Below are 23,298 nucleotides of genomic sequence, written 5' to 3'. Positions count from 1 at the left end.
GGCTCTTCAAACAGCTTCCCTGGGGAGACTGCTCTGCAGCTTAACAACCTTGCACTGGAGATGTGCAAGTGTAACCAAGGGCAGAATTTAGTCTCTTGTCTATTTAACGTGTTTGCAAGGGACTGCCTGTGTTCCTGGCACTTTATAATAATAGTAATATAAATGCATTTGGATTATAACCAAACGGAGAAACTATGATTTAGCCTTTTACTGTGCTGTAATTCCCAAATGCATCAACATCTATTTAAGTGCAAAACAGTCTACAGTTTACAAATACAAAGCTGCGATTGTCTGCTGTAAGGGTTCTGTATGAGATTATGATCCAATACAAAACACAATTCACTGTCTGAAATTTCATTTTTAATGGCAGAATAACATCAAAAAAAAAGTAGCTCTTTCTCCATATGCAGTCTTGAAAAAAAAAAAGTATCCCAGGGACTTGGCCCTTTCTAGTCATTTCTACATATATAACTGCTCATCTCTTATGCACGTATGCACTCGCACATAAATCAATGTGCTTGCAGACAGACCATATTTCATCTTGCCTTCTAACCTCCCGCTGTCAAGATATTTCCACAGAAAAATGTACACAAATAAAACTAACAGCTCCTTTTTCCCTGACTGCCAGAGTAATGTAGGGGACTACTTCTGTAAAACCAAGCTCCTTCTGCTCTGTGAACAAGCACAACTGTGCAGCTTCCGCTGAGACTGCCTTTCTACCACATAACCTGTTCACACTAACTAAAGGATCAATGAGAAAAAACACACCCACATCTTTGATTTTAACTAAATTAACAAATGTTTACCTTGATACATTACTGGAGTTATCAAAACCTTTTCAATTTAATGCACAAAAAGGGAAATAAAATGTTTGAGTAACTCAACACAAAGTGCTAACATTGCCCATGACCTCTGAAGTGCTGTTTTATTGTTTGGATGGTTTTTTTTTCCTCTGTTATCATTAGCTGGGATTATAGAGATGCAGAAATAGGAAGTGTTGATGATCAAGGAAATCTTCATGTTGTAACATGGGCAAAGTTCTCATTTGCCATCCGTTTTGTCTGATTATGTGTAATATCAGTTAAATTTAAAGACAAAAAGTTGAAAAGATTCCCAACTGTTTTAAGTCTTTATGGAAAACCTGGTTAGGTTCAATGCATTAATTTTCAATTGATGACAACTAGCAGTATTCTGAGGACTTACTTTCCCCAATCATAAAGTACTTGCAGACAGTTAATGTGCTTTAAAAAAAAAAACAAACTAACAAACAAGCAAACAGTTTAAAAGCTCACCCATGAAAGAATAAAACAGATAACAGAGGTAAAAATGTGACTTAGAGGATAAATAATTTTATCTTGTTTTCCTTTTAACAAAATTGAATTCAAAATGATTCTGTTTATTAAAGACATATAACAAGTCATAAAACAAACATCTTAACAGTCTTAACAGAATTGATGTGCACAATTCAGTTTCATTAAGTATGGATTTAAAATATGTATTTCAGTTTAGCTTGATACTCCCTTTAGACCAACACCTCCAACACTCATACACAATATTTAAGCTGCCCCAAAGCAATCAACAAGGACTTTGTATAAGACTCTAACAAAACTACATTGTAAAACAGTTTGAAATATTCTTGAATGTAGAAAAAAACCCCAAAAAACAAAGGATGTGTTCAATGGAATCTAAGCAAGTTGTTGGAAGTACTGAAAGGCAGAGATTCAGTACACAGAGGTAGCTCAGTAAGGGTACTTGCAGTGTTCTGACTATATAGCATTGACACAACCACAGTCAGCTACTGTCTGCTTGAACTCTTCCTATGTATTTTAAAAAAGGGAACACTGCCTCTGGGTCTGTTGTCTCACCATTCAAAGCCAACAGAAAGAGTCATCGATTTCAGTGGGATTTGGTTTAAGTCTTTATGTTCTCTGGAAATTCAGGTTTATGGAAGCAGAACAAAAAGAAACCGTCCTGAGTTTGGAAGCAGTCCCCTGCTGCAAGTGGGGTTTTTAAACCCAGAGGAATTTTTTCCCATATGGAACCAGTTACCACTTAGAATGCTTAAGGAAGTGGAACCTTGAATTTGGCCCAGGAACTCTCCAGTTCCACGCAGGCCTGTTGGTGGATCTGCCTGCTATCTAGGGATGCACTGATCCAACTGTGAGCTCACTGCCCACTGCCCAGTGGGAGGAGAGCAGAGCCCTGGGACATGGGCAGTGGACAGTGTCCTCAGCCCTCTCACCTACTCAGCAGGGAGGGCTTGATCCCCCTCCAGAGAAGGAAAGAATTCAGCATGTGCTACCTCCCATACCTGTGTCACATGGTCCTTTTATTGGTGTGCCAGTTCTGAACAGGGTGATGCTGTCAGCTCCCTGTAGCTTCTCATACAGATGGCAACAGGGAGTGGCCATCAGGTAAAGCACCAAGGATTGGTACCAGATTACTTTTTTCCTGTTGTTCACAGGACTGGAAGTAACAGACTAGGTAAACCAAGCACAATATATATATATTTTTAATAAGGCAAAAGGATATGAATTTCACACGCCTATTGTCACACAGAAGATCTTCAGTTTATGTTAAGGCTTACAGCCTTATCAGAGCTCTGATAATCTCCATTTGCTGAAGACTTGCTCTGAGGTGTTTGCACTCAGCCACCCCTTTAGCTGCAGTGTTAACCATGAAACACACACGGAAGCTCTGCCTTTATATCAATCCCACATTGACCTATTCCTTTCCTTACTTAATATTTTAATGCACATTTGCCAGCACAGTTTTTGCAGATGGGCACACGCCCCAGTCTGGACTAGAGCCTGTTTCTGAAATCTTCATGTCCCAGACAAGATGTAGTGCATGTTTAAATATATGCCTGTATTCCTTTCTCTTCAACGCCTAGAAATAATATTTTGTAGTTTTTTAATAAGTTTATTAGAAAGAATAATCCTATTTTTTAAAAAGTTGTGATTGATTGTCAAATGAGCTAGGATAGGGTTTTTGTTACTATAAGGATCCTTTTAATTAGAAAAAAAAAAAAATTGTCGACTTTCAAGCTGAAAAGCTACTATTCATTACCAATGCAGCAATAGAGAAAATATAGCTCGGCTTACTACAATAAAGGCTCTGTTTCAGCATCCTGAATTCTCTGTGCAGGTCTCTGTGCATTGCACAGGGGAAAAGAAAAAAAAAAAAAACAACAAAAATTTGTGATCTTCGGGGGTAAATTATAAAAAGGTCTCCTAGCTGCAAACACAAATACTTCACTCATAACCCAAGCACCAGACCATGTCTTTGAAGAAGCTTATGAGGCATTTAAGATATACAATGGCACAATATCATACAATGGAATTGAAAGAATTTTCTTGAGAAACCATTAACTTTGAAGGAATGTCTAGACAACTGTGTCAACAAATGCAAATAATTCATGCTTTTCAGCTTCTATCCATTGGATGGCCCCATGCTGAGTATACACAAACTCAGAAGAAAAAGGCATGTCACAGTCATATGACTAGGGAGTGTAACAGAGTCACACAGAAATTCAAGTCAATCTCAGAAAAAAACCTTCAGAAAGCTCTTCCCCAGGGCAAGCCAGCAGTGGGATAGGCTTCTGGTCATTTTGGCTAGTTTAAAACAGAGACTTGCAGCTGGTGCACCCTGGCTTCAAAGCAGGGGCAATGGAAGAACCAGCTGTCAGTCATGACCATTCACTTGGTTAGAAAAATAAACTAAAGGACTCCAAAATACTGTACAACCTCTTGCAGAAACCAACAAAGTGGCTTCTGAAAACAATGCTTTTGCCAAAAATGCATCTGTAAGGCACTTAACAGGTATCTTTTAATATATATATATAGATATATATAAAAAAATAAAATATGCACTGAAGCAACATTCACAAAACCCAGCTGTGTCAATTGTCCGTGTGTACAGTATAGTACATATATACATTCACTGTGACACAGGCCATCTCCACAATTATACCTTCACGGGTGCTTTGGGCTGCCTGGTTAATTTCAGTGCCTGTGAACAGGAAAAAAGACAGTCACTTTTTTATACCCTTAAAAGACAAGCAACAGCACAAGGTAAGATTCTCATTTATAAGGGGCAACAAAACATTGTGTGTACTTTTGAGAGGCTGAGAGAGAAGGCAGCATGCAGCTGACAGGCTGTGGGTTCTGAGATGATGTTTTTATCTCTTATAGCCCATCACAACCTCCACTTACACAGAGAGCCTTAACAGAGGAACCACAAGGACAGTGAAAGCAGCAGAGATGGGTCTCAAATGCCTTTTAGAAAGCAACTATTTGGACCCCACTCAAACTACTCGTGGCACAGATAGAAGAGCTTCAGACCCACTTAAGGAAAGACAGTGAAGAAAATTTGTGCCAACTCCTTTGTGTTCCCTGCTTCCTTCCACATGGCTCAAAGACTGCTCGGAGCATAATCACTGCTGCAGTGGTGGATGTCATGCACCTCTGATGTTTATACCTTCCTTTCTGAGGAAAGGTAAGAATAAGCCAAAGTCCATGAGTCCAGAGGTGACCTTATGCCAGGGGACACCTGACATCTTTGTAGCTATATTGTTGCTGAGGAAGAAAGAAACACCTTTCTTTTTTGACAGCAGAGTCCAGCTCCATGTTCCTCACAGGGCTGGCCAATTATGGTGGCTGAAGTGTTTATTCAGTGTGTGACAGAAGTGCAACTCAGGGCTCATGCTTCCAGTTTGGCAGGAAGCAGCCTCTCCAGCTAAGGAGAGAAATGCGATAGGCTTAAGGAGGTGTTGGGTTTTCAGCTGTTCAGGTACAGCAGTGTGGTCACTGGGAAGGATGCTGGGCTGTTGGTGTGCTCAGCAGCAAAAAAAGCTCTGTGCCTTCTTAGGTGGGACAAATTGGCCCAGGTGAGAAGAAATTAGAGAAATTAACAAATTCCTGAAATGTGGAACCTCTGTTTTTCTGAAGTCTTTTGGGTGAAGAGCTCAGACAGGCTGGCATTTGTCTGACTGCTCGTTTCCAGCAGGTTGGCTAAACAAGCAATTTTCAGTCTGAGAGATGCCTGATGGGGCTTCTTATTGTAGATATTAACCTTTAATATTGTACACTTAAAGCTTGTAAGCACTGCTTGAAAATCACTCCAGCACAAATGTAAACCCTTAAAAAAACCCCAAACCTTTAAAAATAAATGGGCTATATTCTCCTCAGAAACACCAGCATTTAACTATTGTTAAATCCAGCCCTTTGAGATTAGTCTTTTGGATATTATTCAGCAAGAGACTTTGGAGAGAGAGACATCATTCCATACTTTGTTTGGGGAAACAATTTTTTAACTTTGTAGTTTGGCAGATTCTGCTGCCATATTTACAAAGTAGAAATACCTTAGTGTAGATGAACCTCTAAATATTTAAATTCAATTTCATACAACCGGATCACATGTACTATCATAATTAAGTAAGAATGTCACTGCAGTTGAGTATTGTGACTGGATAACTGCCTCCCCCTGCAAGAGAGATGCCAAAATGAAGCCAAGGTGTTTGTAGAAAATAAACATCAAGGGTGATGATGACATGTTTATTTTCAAAGCAGGAGACCATTATCCAGTCACAACATTCACTTCTATTATACTTATTGCAACTGTACCAGACCCAACCTCATTGATTTTTTTCAAAGAGTAATTAAAATAACATTTGTGAATAATACAGAAGACCAACTGAAGAAACTGCTGCAACAGAACAACAATCCCCCAAAGTGGTTCTACAGTGGCATTACAGTCTGCTTAGCACAGGAGGTTTATTTGATGCTTAATGAATAAGAAACTAGTGCTGGTGAACTGTAAATCTCTCCAGTACTGATTGACTGATCTGATGCTTTGTTTAAAGGCTGTTTTAACTTGCAGCAGCTGACAGCAGCCCCTGAAGGCCATTACTGCCCTGAGAATCAGGGAGGTCTGGATGAGCTCCAGCCCCACTCCTGAGATGCTGAAGAGAAGTCAGCATTGCAGGGATTGTTCTGTCACCAGCAGCATTAACTTTAGGCTGTCTTTTTACAGAAATAGCATGGAATTTTCTTTACACCACCTGTAAAGTCTTCTGATAATTTCTGATGGAAAGAAAAACCATGATTTTCAGATTGATGGATAATTGCCACTGGATTCTCAGATTTTCATTTTCAGATACTCAGACAAGTATATATTAACAGTCTGATTTCTGAACTCAGTTTCTGAAAACTGAGAGTCTTCCCGCTTTTTACAGTTCAGGTAACACATGAAAATCACTTATTTGGGGAATTTTAGCATTCAAGATAGCAAGGTTACTTCAGTGGTGTGAAGCTGTAAAATGACAGCCACTGGGTTTTGCTGAAAATTGGAAATGTGAGTGTTAGCAATAAAATTTCTCCACTTTTAAGTGGAGAATGCAGGGTGCTGATGGAACTGGGCTTCCCACAGTAGGTCTCAACCATCACCAAAAATAGCTGCCAAAGGTTGCTTCAGTTGCTGCAGCTTCTTGATCTTTATTATCTCAGAACATTAAAAGACAGCATTAAAGTCAATTTCGTGGACTAGCTTTTTGCAGGGTAGTTATTCTGAGAACCTGGCTAAAACGACTGCAATTATTTCACATAGATCACAGAATGGCTGTCAGATGTCAATACCTTCAATTTATACTGAAATAAGCATAATTTGAATCAGTGATATTGATTCCAAACCCTCAAGATTATAGTCTATAATCCTACAAGTTATCCCATACTTCAATTTTGGCATGAAATGGGATGCCCCAGACTGTTGTAGACGTCTTGCTATTGTAAATGGTGACCCAAGTGGAGGGGAAGGGGGAAAATAGTTTTCATCCTGCTTCAATCCAGTTCAGAAAGTGTCTTTATTTTATCTCATTTCCCCAGCTCCTGTGCCAGCCAACACATCTTTGTCACTTCTCCATAAAGGAGATCCAAAGCTGTGACTATTAGTCAGCTAATAGATGGAGATGTTCTTATGGGGCATATTCTGAATTCATAATTTGAATAAATTTGTAGTTTGAATTAACTGTAGAAGTGTAACCTCATGCTTTGAACTTTTCCAGAGTCTTTTCAATCCCCTTTTCAAGTGGCATAAAATTCTGCACTTTTAATTTGATACTGCTGTGATTATCACTGTTATAGAGGAAGCAAGGAAATAGAAAAATTCCTACCACAGAAGGAACCCCAGGAGTTTAGGACATGTGTTTAGGTACTTTTCCCCTTACAATACACTTGCCATTATAAATCAAATCCAGCAATTCTTACCTTTTGCCTAGAAACCATCCAGGATTTTATCGTTGGTACCAACAGACTGCCAAGAAGGATCTGAGCAGGATGATAGATGAGCAAAGGGACGGAAATTAAGGACAGGTGTTCATAACCTGCAAATACTATCTTCAGCATGGGAATCCCTGCAGGCAGAAAAACAGGAGACAGACTCTCACCTCAGACTTTGAGCTCCAGATAAAAGCAAAGCATTTTATGCTGCACTGACATTTAACAAAAAAAAAAAAAAAAAAAAAAAAAAAAAAAAAAAAAAAATCCCAAAATGAACTGAAATGTTTTATACATTGAAAGTCCAACCCAAATGAGGAAGAACATGAAAACAAAAAATACATGGCAGAGGCAGAGAAAGCTCTGTGGCAGAAAGGGAGGAGTAGGGAACGCCATAAAATATATTTTCTAATTTTGCTAATATTGCAGTAAATAAAAACTGCTGCTGAAGACTTGATATACAATACATTCTGCTATAGCATGACTGTTCAGTTCCTGAGCACAGTTTTGAACTGCTTATTATCTACTTCCTCTCACTGGGCTGTTCTGTGGTTCCATGACTGTCCTCCATTCGACTTGCCCAACTCCTGCTTGTAACCTCTGCAACCTTTTGTGGGTATGTTCTCCACTGGAAGAGGGTCATGTTTTCCTTGTACATTCCCTCCAGTTGGTGAGCACCTAAATGAGAGCCTTCCCTGCCTTGACTGATCCATGAGACAGAAAAGGTTTAGTCAGCTGGGTGAGCAATATGAAGTGATCCTGCCCATGAAGAGTTAGGCAGCAGCTAGAGTACAGAAGTTGCTGGATGCTGGAAGAAGTGAGTGCTAAGACCTAGAGATGGGCCATTTTTCCTAATTAGCACTAAACAGTGCTAATTCTATCAGACATCTCCATGCACAATCTTCCTGCTTGATTATGTGATATGTAAAATTAAGTTCCATTCCCTTTTGCAGTAATGAAACTAATTATGCCTACTTTGAGCACATTACTGCTCAAAACAATCTGTTTAAATCTTGGAACTTTGCTACCATGCTCCCCACACAGTACAGATGTGGGCAAAACCTGCAACCAGCTCTATCCTGCCTGACCAGATTTTTGCACAGCTGCCAACAAGAGCAGCTGTGATTCCTCAGGCACCACCTGAGAAAGCACCTTATTTTCTCTCCCATCTTAAATGTCACTCTAGGAATCCTCTGCCAGCATCAACCTGGAAGTGAAGCAGACTACACTCAGTTGTCACTGAGCTCATCCAAGTGTCTCATAAAATCACAGAGTGGTTTGGGTTGGAAGGGACCTCAAAGACCATCTTGTTCCAGCTCCCTGCCACAGGGACACCTTTCTCCAGACCAGGTTGCTCCAATCCCAATCCAACTTGGCTCTGCTTTATCTCCTTTCTCAGTAATGACAAATCACTGAGCTTTGTGCCACATAGCCTCCATTTCCCCAGAAGGACATGTTTCAGATCAGCCAAAGCTGTCATATTTATGGAAACTTTTCTTTATATCTTGGATAAACTTCCATTCTCAACATCATTTCAGGTTTCCTTTAATAAAGTTGACCCCTCCCTGTGTGAGCAAACAGCTTATTTGTTGAATATTACCACTTCACCAGTGCCCCGACATGTGTCTAGGTTTGCTGAAATCTTCATGATGTTTCCACAGCACCATTTCTTGTAATTATTATTAGCTTCATCACATTACACCCCTAAAAATCTTGTGCCTATGCTAGTAGCCTTTACCTATGTGTATATTTGCAGGGATGGATTAAATCAAATTAAAAAAGGTTGCATGCTTTATTTCAGTATTATTATTACCTTCAAAACAACATCATGGACCTATCACACAATTGCTTATTATTAACACTAATTTCTGGTGTTACTTATTATTAACACTGATTTTTATTTGGGAATAAATAGTATTTAGATAGATATTAAATGGGCATTTGCATTATATTAAGGCATATAATTTACCTCAAATGCCCATCGTACTGTTTTTGTAAACAGATTAAAGTTTTATTTCCTATTTCTACATCTCAAATTGACCCTCATAGGTCCTTTTCTCTTTTCTAATCACAGAAAAATACACTAGAGTCCCAAGCTATGAACATGCTGTATTTCTGTTTGTAAGACAGTACCTGGTGTTTTGGTAGTGCAATTTCATCCACAGATCCAAAAACATTTTAGAAAGCTGAAGAGGGTTCCTACAGAGAATCAGAAACACTACAATGACTAGCCTAAGATCACACAGAAACTAATGGCAGAGACGTGAAAAGAATGCATCCAAAGTGACTGAGACATGCTTTAGGTAACTGTACATTTTCTGAAAGAAATATAAGAAATTCCAGCCTAAAAGGTAAATTCTCTAGAGGAAAACTATTTCTGTAAACTAGGAAAAGAAAATTAAAGTTGTCAAATATAAATACAAAATACTATAATTAGCGTGACAATATAATTAGATCACTGGGAAGAGAGAGGTTCTTAATTCACAACTTGTTTAAATACATGTCACAACAATAGGTTCCTGGAAGATACTAATGTGCAATTAAAGTTCCTATTATTTACCAGGAAATGCTAACTGGTGAAAAGAAGAGATAATAATCATTTTTGCAGGTTAGGACTAGTCTAATGGAAAGAAAATACCCCAACCTTGTTGCCTTTTTATGCACTTTCTGATCTTTATAATTCTAACTTTGCCAGTATGCAACTGTCTCAGAAAATATTTTGTAACAGAGATCCCCCTAGTGTAGTCACAAGTGCTTGTGTCAGTAACATTACCACAAAGCTAAACTAAACAGGATGAGCTGTATTTATTTTTAAAAATGCCATCTAAACTTTTTAGTAGCAGTATGTAGCAGCTGCAAGCATCAGTATGACTGTTAATGTTTTCCAAACATATAAAACCCATACAAATATCTAATTAGAAAAAACATGCTCTAAATAGTTACTTTTACCTCTTTTAAAATGAAACACAAACCCAACATTTTTCATATATGTATATATATATATATACATACGCACATATATAAAACTTAGGAATAAAACAAACACTGAAGGCTCCTAATGCCACAAACCCCATTTGTGCTGCTGTGGTTTATGGAGTTACAAGCTTCCAGCAATCTGGTTCAACTCTCTGCCCAAGACCCTCACTCACTAAATATCATGAGACCTGAGTAACAAAGTTCTCTTCTGTGCTTTGGTGTTAAGTTCATCAGCTTTGTTCAAAGTGAGGGTTTAACAGGCATCCCATCCTCCTCCAAAGAAAGCAGTGGGATGAGACAGCAGCACCCCACCTGACTTGAACAACAGAGCTGCAGCAGAAGGGAGAAAAAACAAAGATCATTCTACAGGTATCCCCTTCAAACAAGATTATTGGTATTCCCAGCTTTTTACCCCGAATTTCCCTCTTCCCCTTTGTTGGGGTATGTTTCTCCTACCAGTGCTCCCCCATGTTCCCATTTCCTCCTTGCTCTTTGTTCCTGGTATTCAGAGGCTCTTCTTCTGTTTCTCTCCCTTCCTCCTTTTCCCTCCTCCACTCCCTTGCTTCCAGCCTCCAATGGTTTGCTTCCCAAGACCTTTGATTCTACTCATTGCAGCCATGTAAGTTTTGGGTACTTCCACTAAAATCACTCAGCTCCACTAAGGGCAGAGGCACCAACATCACAGTCCCACTGCAGCTAAGAGAAGACAGGCCTGTGACAGAGAGCACATTTCAGTTTTCTCCCTTTTTTGTGTCCTCACTCAGCTCTTTTTTTTTTTTTTTTTCCCTCCCCACATTAAGCTCTTTGCAAACCTGAGGAAAGCAAAGGAAACACAGTTTATCCATGACCTTCAACAGCAGCAAGGAAGAGTGAGAGGGTTGCTCTTGCAGCCCAGTATAGGAAAGCCCTCTTTGCTCTCTGTCACTCCAGGGTGTTCCAGTTTGGCTCCAAGGCTGTAAGTTATTAGCCCTGGCCAAAGGCCACTGCTTCTCCAAAAACCTGCTCAACTGAAAGCTCCTTAATCATTCCCCTAGTCTGCACCCAGTGTAGACCTCCACATCCTCCCCTTTCCCCTTTGCTACTTTCACATTTCCTAAAAGGCCCATGAAAATATTATGCTGCACTTCACTACATTTAGTTAACTGTAAAATAATAATAATAAAAAACCCTAAAAGATTTGAAGGTATTTTTAAGATAATTTAAATATAGGACTCTTTTCATCTAGCTATCACTGCAGTAATATAAATGAAGCAAATTAATTTTAATGCTCCAAGGTACTGATTCTGTGTCACTGTCACTGACAGGATCCAACTAGACTTTATGAGATGGCATTTGACTTTATGGAAGTGAGCACTATGCACGCATTTACAATTTTACAGGGACTTTAAGCTGTCATGCTGAAAAATGTTTATAAAACATTAATCAAAAAATGCCTCTTTAATACAATGCATTGTCTGAAAGATGTTAGAAGGCACATATTGTAAATGGATTCTTTTTCTGACTAAAGTAATTTCTACCAAAAGCCTTTCCCCACTGCTATACAAGTACACAGTGTGGAGAGATAAAGAGCACTTTCTCAGCACATTACTACCTGATCCAAACACTTGGGAAATCACTAATGTACAGCATGCCATATTTCCATGTCACACATGACACATTTGTCTAAAATTACCCAACAGAGTTTGACATTGCAGCATATTCCTTAGCAGAGCTTTCAACTGACATCTGCCAAGTAAGAACTTCAAGTAGGAGCTTTCTTCTTCTAACAAGCAAGTAAGAGTTTTCTTTTATCCTATACCCATGATGGAAATGATAAAACAATAAGTACTGGAAATCAGGGTGGTTTTTTTCTATTTTAATGTGTTTATTTTATGCTCGCTGGATGTGTAAGCTCCCCTTAAAGCACTGTTTCATCATTTGCTGTTTTCTATCACATTGCAATGGGTTCAGAGAACTTAATAGAACATTTTTATTACCACCAGAACACAGACCATTATCTCTCACACCCAAAGCAGAATTATTGCTAGTGCTCTACTTCCATACTTCACGGTATAGATTTTTTCCCTGCAATGTCCTCATAACAAACAATTTATCCTAAACCTTGATTGCCTACATTACTGAAACACATTCTGCATCACAAAACACTGCAGCATTTCTTCTCAGGAAAAGAGATTTGGGGCAAAACAAAGAGGTCATCCTAGGGCTATGGAACCATCAGGCATTCAAGAATCAGAATGCCAAAGAACCCTCACAAAGAGGCAGTGGAAATACTTGGAAGAAAAGCTTTAGCCTTTCAATTTTCACCTCTCCCTTGTACTTGTCAATGCATTTCAGAACCCTCAATTGCCACAATCTTCAAGTGTAATACACAAAATGAATCAAGTGTATGATGGTAGCTTCTCTGATGCTCTCCACGCTACTCTCCTTCTGAAGGATCCTCTCAGGGATTGATGTGAAAGGGGCATTATTGGTCAAACAGCTATTTCTTTTTTTGTCTGAGAAAAGGCCCGTAAAGAGGGGCATATGCTGCACTGAACCTCTCCCAGACTGCCAGGGCAGGGGGGTTCTGAATTCATGCTGCAAAGACAGAGCCAAATGAGCACCGGAAATTTGACTGCCAAGTTTCAGAAGAGCTTTGCATGGAGCCCAGTGACTGCATGGTGGGAAGGGCTGGTGAGATTCAGGCAGAGTGCAATTTAGGGGATTAGAAAAGAGTTGTTCATGCAGAGAGCTGCCAGAACAGCACGATACTGCTCATCTCACTTGAAAACTTTCTTAAGGGTTTCCCTGTTTTTTTCCCAAGCATATCATCACTGTGGTCAGTTTTGAGGAAGCAGAAGGTCACACACTAGGCCTGCCCTCAGTGAAGCCAAATCAGAGATAGATGTTTCTTGCCCTCATTCAGACTGTGCTGTGTCATACTGAGATCACAATAGAAGAGGATGCTTTTGACAAATTAACTGGATTCTTTTTCCTACACCCATGCCCTCTCCAAAGCACACTCTGAATTCAAGTTAAATGCTTTTCCCTAACGATCAGTTTTCTTTCAGGTATGGGAATAGCTAAATGATACCCGACAACCTCTAACAATGCAAATATTTGCAAATACTGAGTATTCCTGTTCCAGCCAAAGAAAGCACGTTCCAATGTAATATGAGATCACCTTACATTGCAGGGAGAATTGTGCCCTTTTGCCCACATACATGCTGTATGAAGAAGACTCATGCCTAAAACATTCTCAGGGAAAAAAAAAGACAATTTTTTTTTTCAGTATGTTTTCATATTTCAGGTCAGTGACAAGTGTAATGGAAAGCAAAAACCAGGCTCATGGAGTGGTAAAAACAAACGTCTGAGGGGGAGATTACACAAGGGACTGTGGGATGTTAAGAGACTCTGGAAGAACTGCAGGGGAAACTGCAAAATGGAGGCTGTCCTCGCTCAGTTTGGAGGTGTGGACTCTAATCTTCAAAACCCTTTCCCTCTCTTTGGGAAAGAATAATCCTCTTGCATTACATTAAGTGATTTACCTCTTTGCAGGACCAGAATTACTGGCAAGGCTCTGCCCTTAATCAGTGATGTGGCCCCATACTGGCCATACAGTTCTGTGAGATGCAAGAATTTATTTTATGTTATAAGAGACTGGACTGGTCTAATACTTAATTAAAGAAAGAAGAGGAAGAGAAATTAATGAGAAAGAGGATTTTCCTTTTGCTGTAACTCTAACAAGAATTTAAAAAAAGGAAAACCACCTAATATGCCTTGAATGCTTTTGCTCATTTTTTTATCTTCAGGTTAACTGGCCCGCTATACCCATACAGAAATCAGTAATTCAATTGCAATGTAAATACAGTTAGCAGGGAACAGCATATCTTGATACTATCAAAGTTTTAAGGAAATAATACTGCAAAAACTGGGAGGAAAAGAAAGAAAGTATAGTTTGACTATTTCTGGAGTTTCAATGGGTGCATTCATCTTGGAAGTGATATTTAATGAACAGCATAGGCAATCTTACCAGCTGCTAACAATGAAACATTTAACACCAACAACTGAAGATTGGTGCCTGAGACTCCAGAACACCTCCACCTGGCTGGCAACATGGTGGCAGGAATTAGTTAACAGGAATGATTTTTAGCCACTGTAAGTAATTTTTCATATGTGACTAATTCTTAATTTGGCATCGCAATGTGGACCTAGCAAGGTTGCAAGCCCACACTCACATTTCAAGGCTTTTTTTATTGCTTGGATATCAGCTCACTCTTCATACACACGCCCTACTCAAAGCACAAGCAGCAAACTGATAATGGATTACAAATTTGCTATCAATAACTATGCTACAAAGTTAAAATTAATAGAATTTAAAACTCTTTTTAGAAGCTTAGCACAGGAAACCTGCTAATGAAAGGAATTCTGGACAAAGAGATGGACAAGCAACTTAAACCCAGGAAGCTGAGATTTCATTATTTCCTTGAAGACTACTGCCCTTCCACACACAGCTGAGACTAAGATTTCACAGTATTAAGGTTTTGATTATATAGATTTATCTACACATATTATAAAAAAACCCATTGAAAACATGTTTTATAGTTCTTATTATATTTGTAAACACAGGCAGGAAAGGTTTATGCTCCAACCTGTTTCATACTATCTTTTCATCAGCTTTTAAAAAAGCTTTTCTCCACCTGTAAACTTGGTGCAAAAGAAAACGTGATACATAAATTCATCATAAATAGTAAACCAGGAAAACCCTTCTTTTAATAAAGGAAAAACCTATAATTTTTCCTTTATTCATCTAATTTCTGTAGCCAAAAAAAAAAAAAAAAAAAAAAAAAAAAAAAAAAAAAAGGGCAGAAAACCTTACTGCTCCATTTGGGAAGGCATTTTGAGAAAACAACTCCCTACACTTTGAAATCCTATGGGATACTATCTCCTATACTAAAACTCTGTGGATAGGGTTTTGTGCTTGCAGTGGTCATGGCAGCTGTTAGAGCTGGATCCCTGCCCCAAAGTCCCACACTATCCTGCAATAGGAGAATTCTAGATTTTGCTGCTGGTGTTGATTTCTCACGTGTTTGCACCCACTGCTTTAGAAGTGTCTGGAGTGAGCAGCTCAGACTGGCTGCCAGAAGGTGCACTGAGAGCAGCAAATGTAGATACAACTCTCTCAGGGAGACTCAACATCATCTTCAATAGTCACCAGTTTTAGTATGGGTGACACTTGTAGCCTCTGCCAGCTTGAGGTAAAAAAAACCCCAACTTGAGTCATGTCCAAACACGGATCTTCCCAAGGGTAACCTGTCAGCTGTCTGCTGAATATAATGTAGTTTCTTAAAGTAGATAAATTAACTTTAACTGTTTTAGGTGGGGAGGCAGAGCTCCTGTGTCATTATCATTTTACAGATGGATATGTGTGTTTACTTTTTTTTTATTTCATTATAAAGAGGTATGAGCTTGCTGTCATTAAAAACCTGCAATCTGGTTTTTAGTGTCTGATCCAATTACGTGTGCTTCTGGAAAGACACACAACCAAATAAATAATTGGAGAGGTGCAACTCTGAAATGACAATTGTTATTCATCGATCTCTTTCTGCAAGTCGAGATTGAGAGATGTAAACTTCAAGTGAATGAGATCTCCTGGGTGAGATTCTTCAGTTCAAACACAGTAAACAACTGTTGTCCTCTGATGCACACTTTAGTACTGCTGCAGGCAAACTTTCTAAATATTAATAAAAAACCTATACAGATGAAAGGAAGCCCTGGGAGCTGGTACAGAATTTCTTGCCACATTCTAGGTCTAATCAAAGAAACACATGTTTCAGGTCAGAAAGGAAAGGAGATTCCCTAATTTGCTCTAGTATTTCCCCTTCTGGAATCACAGAGAGGTCAAAATTGACTAAACTGCAACTGATTAAATGTACTAGCTTGTGATACTTGTGGTTAAAAAAACCAAAACAAGGGAGAGCCAGGTATTTTGTGCCCAAAAGCCACCATAACTCACTGGATTATGCCATTTCCCACTGTCAGACTGGCCTGCAAGCACATTTCCCTCTGCCAAGTTCAGACCCAGGGATGCTCTGCTCTGAAGGAGACAAACAGGGGCCGGTCACATTTGAGTAATTAGAGAAAGTAAGAGAAATGCCCTGGCATAGATGATCTCAGTGACCACAGGCTACCCAAAACTGTGAAGACAGTCCCCCAAGGATGGAATGGGACCAAAAGCCTGTAAAAGATACAAATGCAAATTCAAGCACTACCATCACGAAGTATGACAGAATACAGTAACATCTCCTGTCCAACACTCAGGGGAAAATTCTGAAGGTAAAAAACAGCATCAAAATTCTTACTCTTGAAAACTTCCAGAGAGCAGTTAACCAGGATTATTTTCTACATCTCTACGTGAAAAGCAGAGGATCTTGATGAATAACTGCCTTAGAGGAAAGTTCTCTGCCAGGAGCAGAGAAAAAACCACTACACTCCAAAAATACCAGAGAACAGCCTGAATACTTGCTTAGGGCAACACACATGATTTTGCCATCTTACCTTTTTATTACAGAATGATTAAGAGATGCCTCCTTTTAAAAAATCATCCACCTTTTATCTTAGCACGAGTTAGAACATTTTAGCATTTTTCTATTTAAAGGAGAAAGGTGATTTTCACCATACAATAAAAAGAGTCTACTATGGATTGCTACAGCATTTCAATATATTATTTATCCTGAAAAATCTTATGAGGTGATATCTGTAGAAAGCATGATAGAAAACTACAGATAGCTGGGAGCAGATTGGAGGTATATGTGAGCATGATGCCCTCTGTCCCACTGTGCAGCTGGGGAGCTCGGGGGAAGGCAGGGGCTGATTAATTCACAGCCTGGATGATCCCCTCATTGACATTCCCTCTAAATCTACTTGTGCACTACATCAGGCTTTTAAGAATTGTTCAAGTACAGGCCATTGCTCAAGTACTTGAGCATTAAGAAGCTGAGTATTTAAAAAATAAATTTGAATTAAATTAAAATAAGAGAAAAGGAAGTTGGTGTTTTCACTTTTATTTCTAGAATAAACTCTATTCTTGCCTGAAAGTATTTGGTAGGCTAGAAACCTTGATTGTATTACTCAAAGGGCTTCATGGTGAGAGAACTGCTACATTGCTGAATCCAAATGAGGAAAAATACATCTTCCATCACAAACAATACCCCAATCTTATTATTAGGTAGGGTTATTTTTGCTGTTTTGTTTTACCAATCTACTGTTCATCATACCTCCAGTATTAATATTTGCCCTTGTGGTAGCCCAAATAGGTAACAGTACTTTGATTTTTTACTGATAAAATAATTTTTACATAGTAAATACCAAGAATTAAAGCAAACATACATTTTTTGACCATCCTGAATTTTCCTTTCAGAGTTGTAATTTCTAGCTAGCAATTTACTCTGAAGAAAAGAAAATAACATTCTGTATTTGGCTGCAACTTTTGTGTAAGTGCAAGCAACAACTGCAGTATTTTTTAAAATGAGCCACAGTGATAGCTTTGCACTTCCTTGAGGCCTCTTCTCTTCTCACTGAATGAACTCCAGGGAATGGCATCATGTCGGGTTTTCCAGATGGATTATGTGAAGCCATAGCTCAATGTCATTTTCAATAGCAAGGCTCATAATTAAAGGTCAAATAGTCACTTCATCTGCAATCAATCAATAGAAGAAGTACTAATACTAAGTACTAATCAATCAATGGCAAATGCACTAATAAAAGCCATGCATCAAACGTCTGCATATGTGTGTGCTCACATGTACCGTGCATATATGTGAGCAGGAAGAAGGAGAGAAAGGGAACAACATGGGGGTGAAAATGCCAGAGGCCATTGTGGAGACTATATTTATCTTGGCTTCCTTGCAAGTTTATATCCTGCTTCACTCATTAGGTGAAATGCAAATAAACATTGGTTTTTCTGTATGTGTGATGGCCTGCATTCAAAACCTACCTCTATGCAGAGGTATTGGCTCATGCTCCCAAGCAAGGAACACAAAGGCACCTACCCTGTGTAATTTGTCCTTACACAAACACGCCCTGCACTCTGATCTTGGAGACAAAAAGTGTGTCAACTGTTCTGTCTACAAAATAAAACCCAGCATATGGGAACAGCACTCATCTCCGTGCAGAGCAGGAACTTATTCACGGATGCAACAGTGGAAGTGGCAGTTGGCCTCATGAGCATGCACTGCATGGGAGTTAGTTGGTTTCGTAATATGGTGTGGGAGAAAGTGACTTACAAAAGTCTCCTCATGCCTCTCTTATTACCACTTCTAAAGCTTTAAAGCTGTCAGCTCTTCTCCCACTTTAGTTGGTGCCATTCTCAGCTCCCCAGGGAATGGGCCAGACATACCTATTTGGAGTTTCACCTGCCAAGCTGAGAGAAATCAGTTTCAAAGTGAAAGAACAAGTGTTGAGGGGTCATTTATACACTGACACTGGAATCTTGAAGACAAACAAAGCAGAGCTCTACAACGGATGTGAAATGAGAGCATGAGCTGTGTTTGTGCTTTCAGGCATTGCAGTGACAGAAGGAGAAGGGAAAGCGCTATCCACCATAAGCAAGCAGAAGATCTCTCATTGCATGGTTTATAACAGACATCTATGGACAAGCAGAAATGGGCCAGAAAAGCAAAAGAGTAAGGGCCAAAATGCCTCTGTTTGTGTTGTTTCTACTAAGACCAGGGTGGACAGGGAAAGATTTAAGTGTCATTCAGAAACAGCTAATCCTTAAAAATAAATTAGATTTACTCTGTTCCCACCTTCAGCGAAGGAAAAAACATCGCCTGCTCTGGTTAACATATCTGTTTGCATCATCAGCTCAGGGGGATGCCTCATCACACCTGGGCTTTGTAAAACCCAATACTCCTTATTTTCACACAGATTTGTTTTTATACAGCTCTATGTCCTCTGGAACTGGTACTAACACCAAACAGAATAAAATATCAGTGGTCCCAAACTCAGCCAGCTGGAATCTGATACACAGCAGGCACACCTGGACACCCACGGAGCAGGGGTGCACACAAGAGCAGCAGGTACTTCAGGCTTACCAAGGACAGGCTCCAAGGGGATTGCCAAAAGGAGCATTTCCCCATCCCTCTCAGCATGACTGGAAAGCAGCCTGCCCCAAAGCTAACAGACAAAACAGTCCATAGCTGAGAAACAGCCTCACAGTACCACAATCCACTATCTACCCACTTCACTTCAACTTGCACACTTAGACATGGGATATCTGGACTAGGGAAGAAAGGTAATTATGGCTGGGGAGACGCTGCAGAAATCCTTGAAGTCAAGGTGGACAAGGTATTTCTGCCGGTGTACCCAGTCAAAGAAAGCTGCAGAATACAAAAGCTGGCTCATGAGGCTATGCTAATATGAGTAGTAACTTGGAATTGGGAAAATGTGAGCCAAAAGGTCAAGGGAGCTAGGAACCTCAAACTGAGGTCTCCTAAAAAAGAAAATAAAATAAAAAATTGAAAGTGTAGTAGCAGAAGAAAAGTGAACTGACTCAGCTGTGTGCACAGAGTCAGGTCAAGACAGGCTGCATAAGGATGCTTGGTAGAGTGAGTAAAAGAAACGAACAGTCCTCATTTTTTGGGGGGGTGATGGCATGCCCCTTTAGGACTTAAATATTTAAAAAGGCTTTGTGCTTATTTTCTCAGTGTCATGGCAAGCTGGCAGAAATATTCAGCAGAGCATATATAAAACTATTCTCACTGGAGAGAGAAGGGGAAACTTGCACATTTGTGCTGTTAAACACAACCAGCTTCTCCAGCTTTTCTTCTGTAGTATCCCAGTTGTGCCCTAAGTTCATACACACCTCCAAACAGCAAGCACAGCAGTGTGGTATGACTTATGTGTGCAGTTGCTTTCTACAAATACAAGTGTAAGTGTCCTGAATACATGCTCATTTATTAGTCCAAGCTCAGTTTCATAGAACATTTGGCTGGAAAAGACCAATGTCATTTAATCTATGTTCTGCTCCAAGGCAGGATCAACTCCAGCTATTTAATTCCCATCTGAGGCTTGTCTACAATGATAGGAGATTGAAGACATCAATAGGCAACATATTCCAAAGCTGAATGGTTTTACACTACACAGGTTTCCCTGATTGTTAGCTTAAATCATCATCCCTGTAACAAAGTCCTTCCCTTTACAAAGTCCACTGTGACAGAGTTACTTTCTTCCTTCTTTGCATCGACCTTTTATGCATTTGAAGATCAGTGCAGTATTTCAGTTATCTTCTCTCAACAATCCCAAGTGCTTCAATCTACCTCTGGGGTCATGTTTTTTAGGTCTATGATCCTTCATGTCACTCTCTGCTGATCTCTTTTCAGTTAGTTCACATAATTTTTGAATTGTGGAGCCCAGAACATTGTGCAAATATCAGAAACCATAACATTCTAAAGCCGCATAACTTTTGCTACTTCTCTGCAACCCACAGGACCCTGAGTGAAAAGAAAGTAAGTTAGTTTAATATGCTGTGTATTTGACAAAGCAATGGGGCTGTTACTCATTTCCTTGTTCTTCCTACACTGTTAAAATAATTTATTTAATGACTTGGTTCACTAGTATTCTGCAAAATGAAGTTAAAACTCACTGATCTATAATTCCTCGTCTCCTTTTCATTTCCACTGTAAAAGGAGACATTTTGTTTGACTTTTCCTTGTCTTTCAGGAACTCCTCCACTTCCCACAGACTTTCAAAGGCACTTGCTAACAGTTCTGCAGTACAGTCCTGGCTGAGCAAAGAAACTTGAGGTGAGTTTAGCTCTATCAAACCAACTTGGAAATCATCTAATTCCCAACTTGTTCTTCCCGTTTCAGGTTAAGTTATTACCTTTGCTATTGGCACTAGCTGTGTTCCTCTTTCACAGATATACTCTTTATAATCTGAAAACAGTCCAGTTGTGTCCCTGACTGAACATAATGGATGAACCAGTAGCAAGTGGCTGTAAGCTTTTCTGATTTGACAGTATTTTGTGAATACCCATCAGAACATTCTATTATCACTGTGGGGTCATAAGTGACAAATACCTCTGTGATGTTTTGATAAATGAATTCCAAGAAATAAAGCTATCCAAAGTACCTGTGCACTTCAACATATACATTTTGCTCATGTTAAGCAAAATAACATTGTCTATTTGTGATTTCTGACTACACTTTGATTTTCACTTGTACAATCCCAGCTTTTAGATTTAAGATTTTACTGTCAAACTGGGCAGATGCACATTGCAATCTCTTCAGAAACAAACCTGAAATTTTGTCAGCATCGGATTAGGCAACGGAACAGAAGGAGAACAAAAAGAAAAATACAGCTTTCCACAAATCAGGTGGTCTTACTCTACAACAGCTAAAACCTCAGCTGAGAAAATTGTGTTCTCTGCTCTGTAGGAAGCATTTATTTCATCTGTGCAAGCATATTATCCTACTATTAGTACCTTACTGGTAGAAGTACTTGTCACACTAAACCCCAAACCATTTAAGCAGAAAAACCAGCAACCAAACCAATTTTTTTATTTTTTTTGAACACAGCAAGGCATGAATGTTAAGGTTGTTTTGCTTACAAGCTCATCTCCTGACTTACCCAGGGTGAGGGATTTGTGTGTGGAACAGAAGACAATAGCCACTGTGTCTGCTGGTGTGAAAGTAGAGTTATTCCTACAAAACAAAAGAGTTTTAATAACCTCTGATAGCAAAAACCTTCTTAAAACAGCATCTATCAAATTTATTACTTTGAGGATCCATATACATGTTCACATCACTTTGATCAGTCTAGTGATAGAAATAATTCCACCCATAAATGAACAGTAGTGTTTGATTTATTATTTTTTAAAGCAGAATTGTTTCTCTGTTGTGGCAAGCTCTCTAATGATTACACTCCCATGTCAAGGATAGGAATTTTGAAGACTTGGTGTGTAGGACACAACTTTACTCCAGCCAAGTTTGTTTTGTCAAACATGCAAAAATATCACAGCAGGTTGCCTCCACAAAAAAAGAGAGAATGACCTATGATTTCTTTTCTTAGTATGGAACAGTAACAAAATGCTCAGTTTGGACAATATATTGAGTCCACACTAAGGAGTTAGCTTCCACTTCAGAGAAAAACTACTTCTAAGGGTTTAAACACTGGGACTAAGCCAGGAGGGGTGGGAAAATGACAGATATATATAGAGAGAGGGGGATATGACTGGCCAGTGGATCACCCTTTGGTCCAAATTAGGAGTAACTCTATGAGATTGTAAATATTCCCCATACCGAGTTGGTTGCTGCTTAAGGCATTTTAGATTTCACAGTTGGGGCGTATCTACCCCCCAGGTTAGGTCTAGCAGTTCAGAAGTTATTTAAAAAATGCCTTTTAAGGCCAGGATATGACCTTGTCACAGAGAAATTTTCTTCTGGCACTAAAAAAAAGCCTAAGTAGCTCTAAGACACTGTACCCTTCTTTGTGATTCTCCCTTATGGATACTGTATAATTTATATAAAGCATATGCCTGGAGTCTGCTGTATTGTAGCACTCCCCTTTCAGCAGAGTGCTGCTAAAACAAATACCCCAGTAAGCCTAAGTGAGAGGACAGCTGTGGCTCCTCCAACCAGCACCAGTGATGCCCTGAGTCAATGGCTAACACCATTCTCACAGGACTAGTTTTTGAGAAATGAACATACAACTGTCCTTCCTGGTTGATATTTTTAAAAAAACAAACCCCCCAAAAAAACAAAACAAAAAATGTTCTACCAAACATTAGTTCAGGACCACTGTCTTTTAAGAATCATCATATAAATGTAACAAATTTGACATATACAGAGAGGAGTGAATTGCCAGCCCAGCAAATGTATCTTGAGATGTAAAAAGTCAAACTGAGTTCTCTCTCTCATATGTCATCAGCATGTCTGCAGGGCAAATTATACCTCCAGTGACATCTGTGCAAATCCATTTTTTTCAGTGGATGAGGTATAGCAGTGATTGATTGAGATTTAACAACTCTGTAATTAACACACAGAAAGGACAGAATTCGGGTCCTGCTCGC

The 23,298-nt window shown here is 39.3% G+C and overlaps 1 protein-coding gene across 3 annotated transcripts in view; it reads right to left on the bottom strand.

The window, feature by feature from the left end:
* Positions 1-1,375: 1,375 nt before the first annotated feature.
* SLC10A7 (solute carrier family 10 member 7) overlaps positions 1,376-23,298 on the bottom strand; it is a gene marked incomplete at its 5' end in the record, with an annotated part of 136,960 nt that continues 115,037 nt past the window's right edge. For all 3 annotated transcript variants that reach the window (XM_083861371.1, XM_083861373.1, XM_083861372.1), the window contains 3 exons: positions 1,376-4,011; positions 7,263-7,408; positions 21,858-21,931. In XM_083861371.1, the coding sequence (XP_083717497.1) occupies positions 3,967-4,011; positions 7,263-7,408; positions 21,858-21,931 (265 nt within the window). In that variant the 3' untranslated portion in view covers positions 1,376-3,966. The remainder of the gene's footprint in view (positions 4,012-7,262; positions 7,409-21,857; positions 21,932-23,298) is intronic.

Source organism: Zosterops lateralis (assembly GCF_965231275.1).
Source record: "Zosterops lateralis genome assembly, chromosome: 5".
In the NCBI taxonomy this organism is placed as follows: Eukaryota; Metazoa; Chordata; class Aves; order Passeriformes; family Zosteropidae; genus Zosterops; species Zosterops lateralis.
Note: the sequence above shows the minus strand (reverse complement) of the source record. Positions and strands in the feature narration are given on the sequence as shown.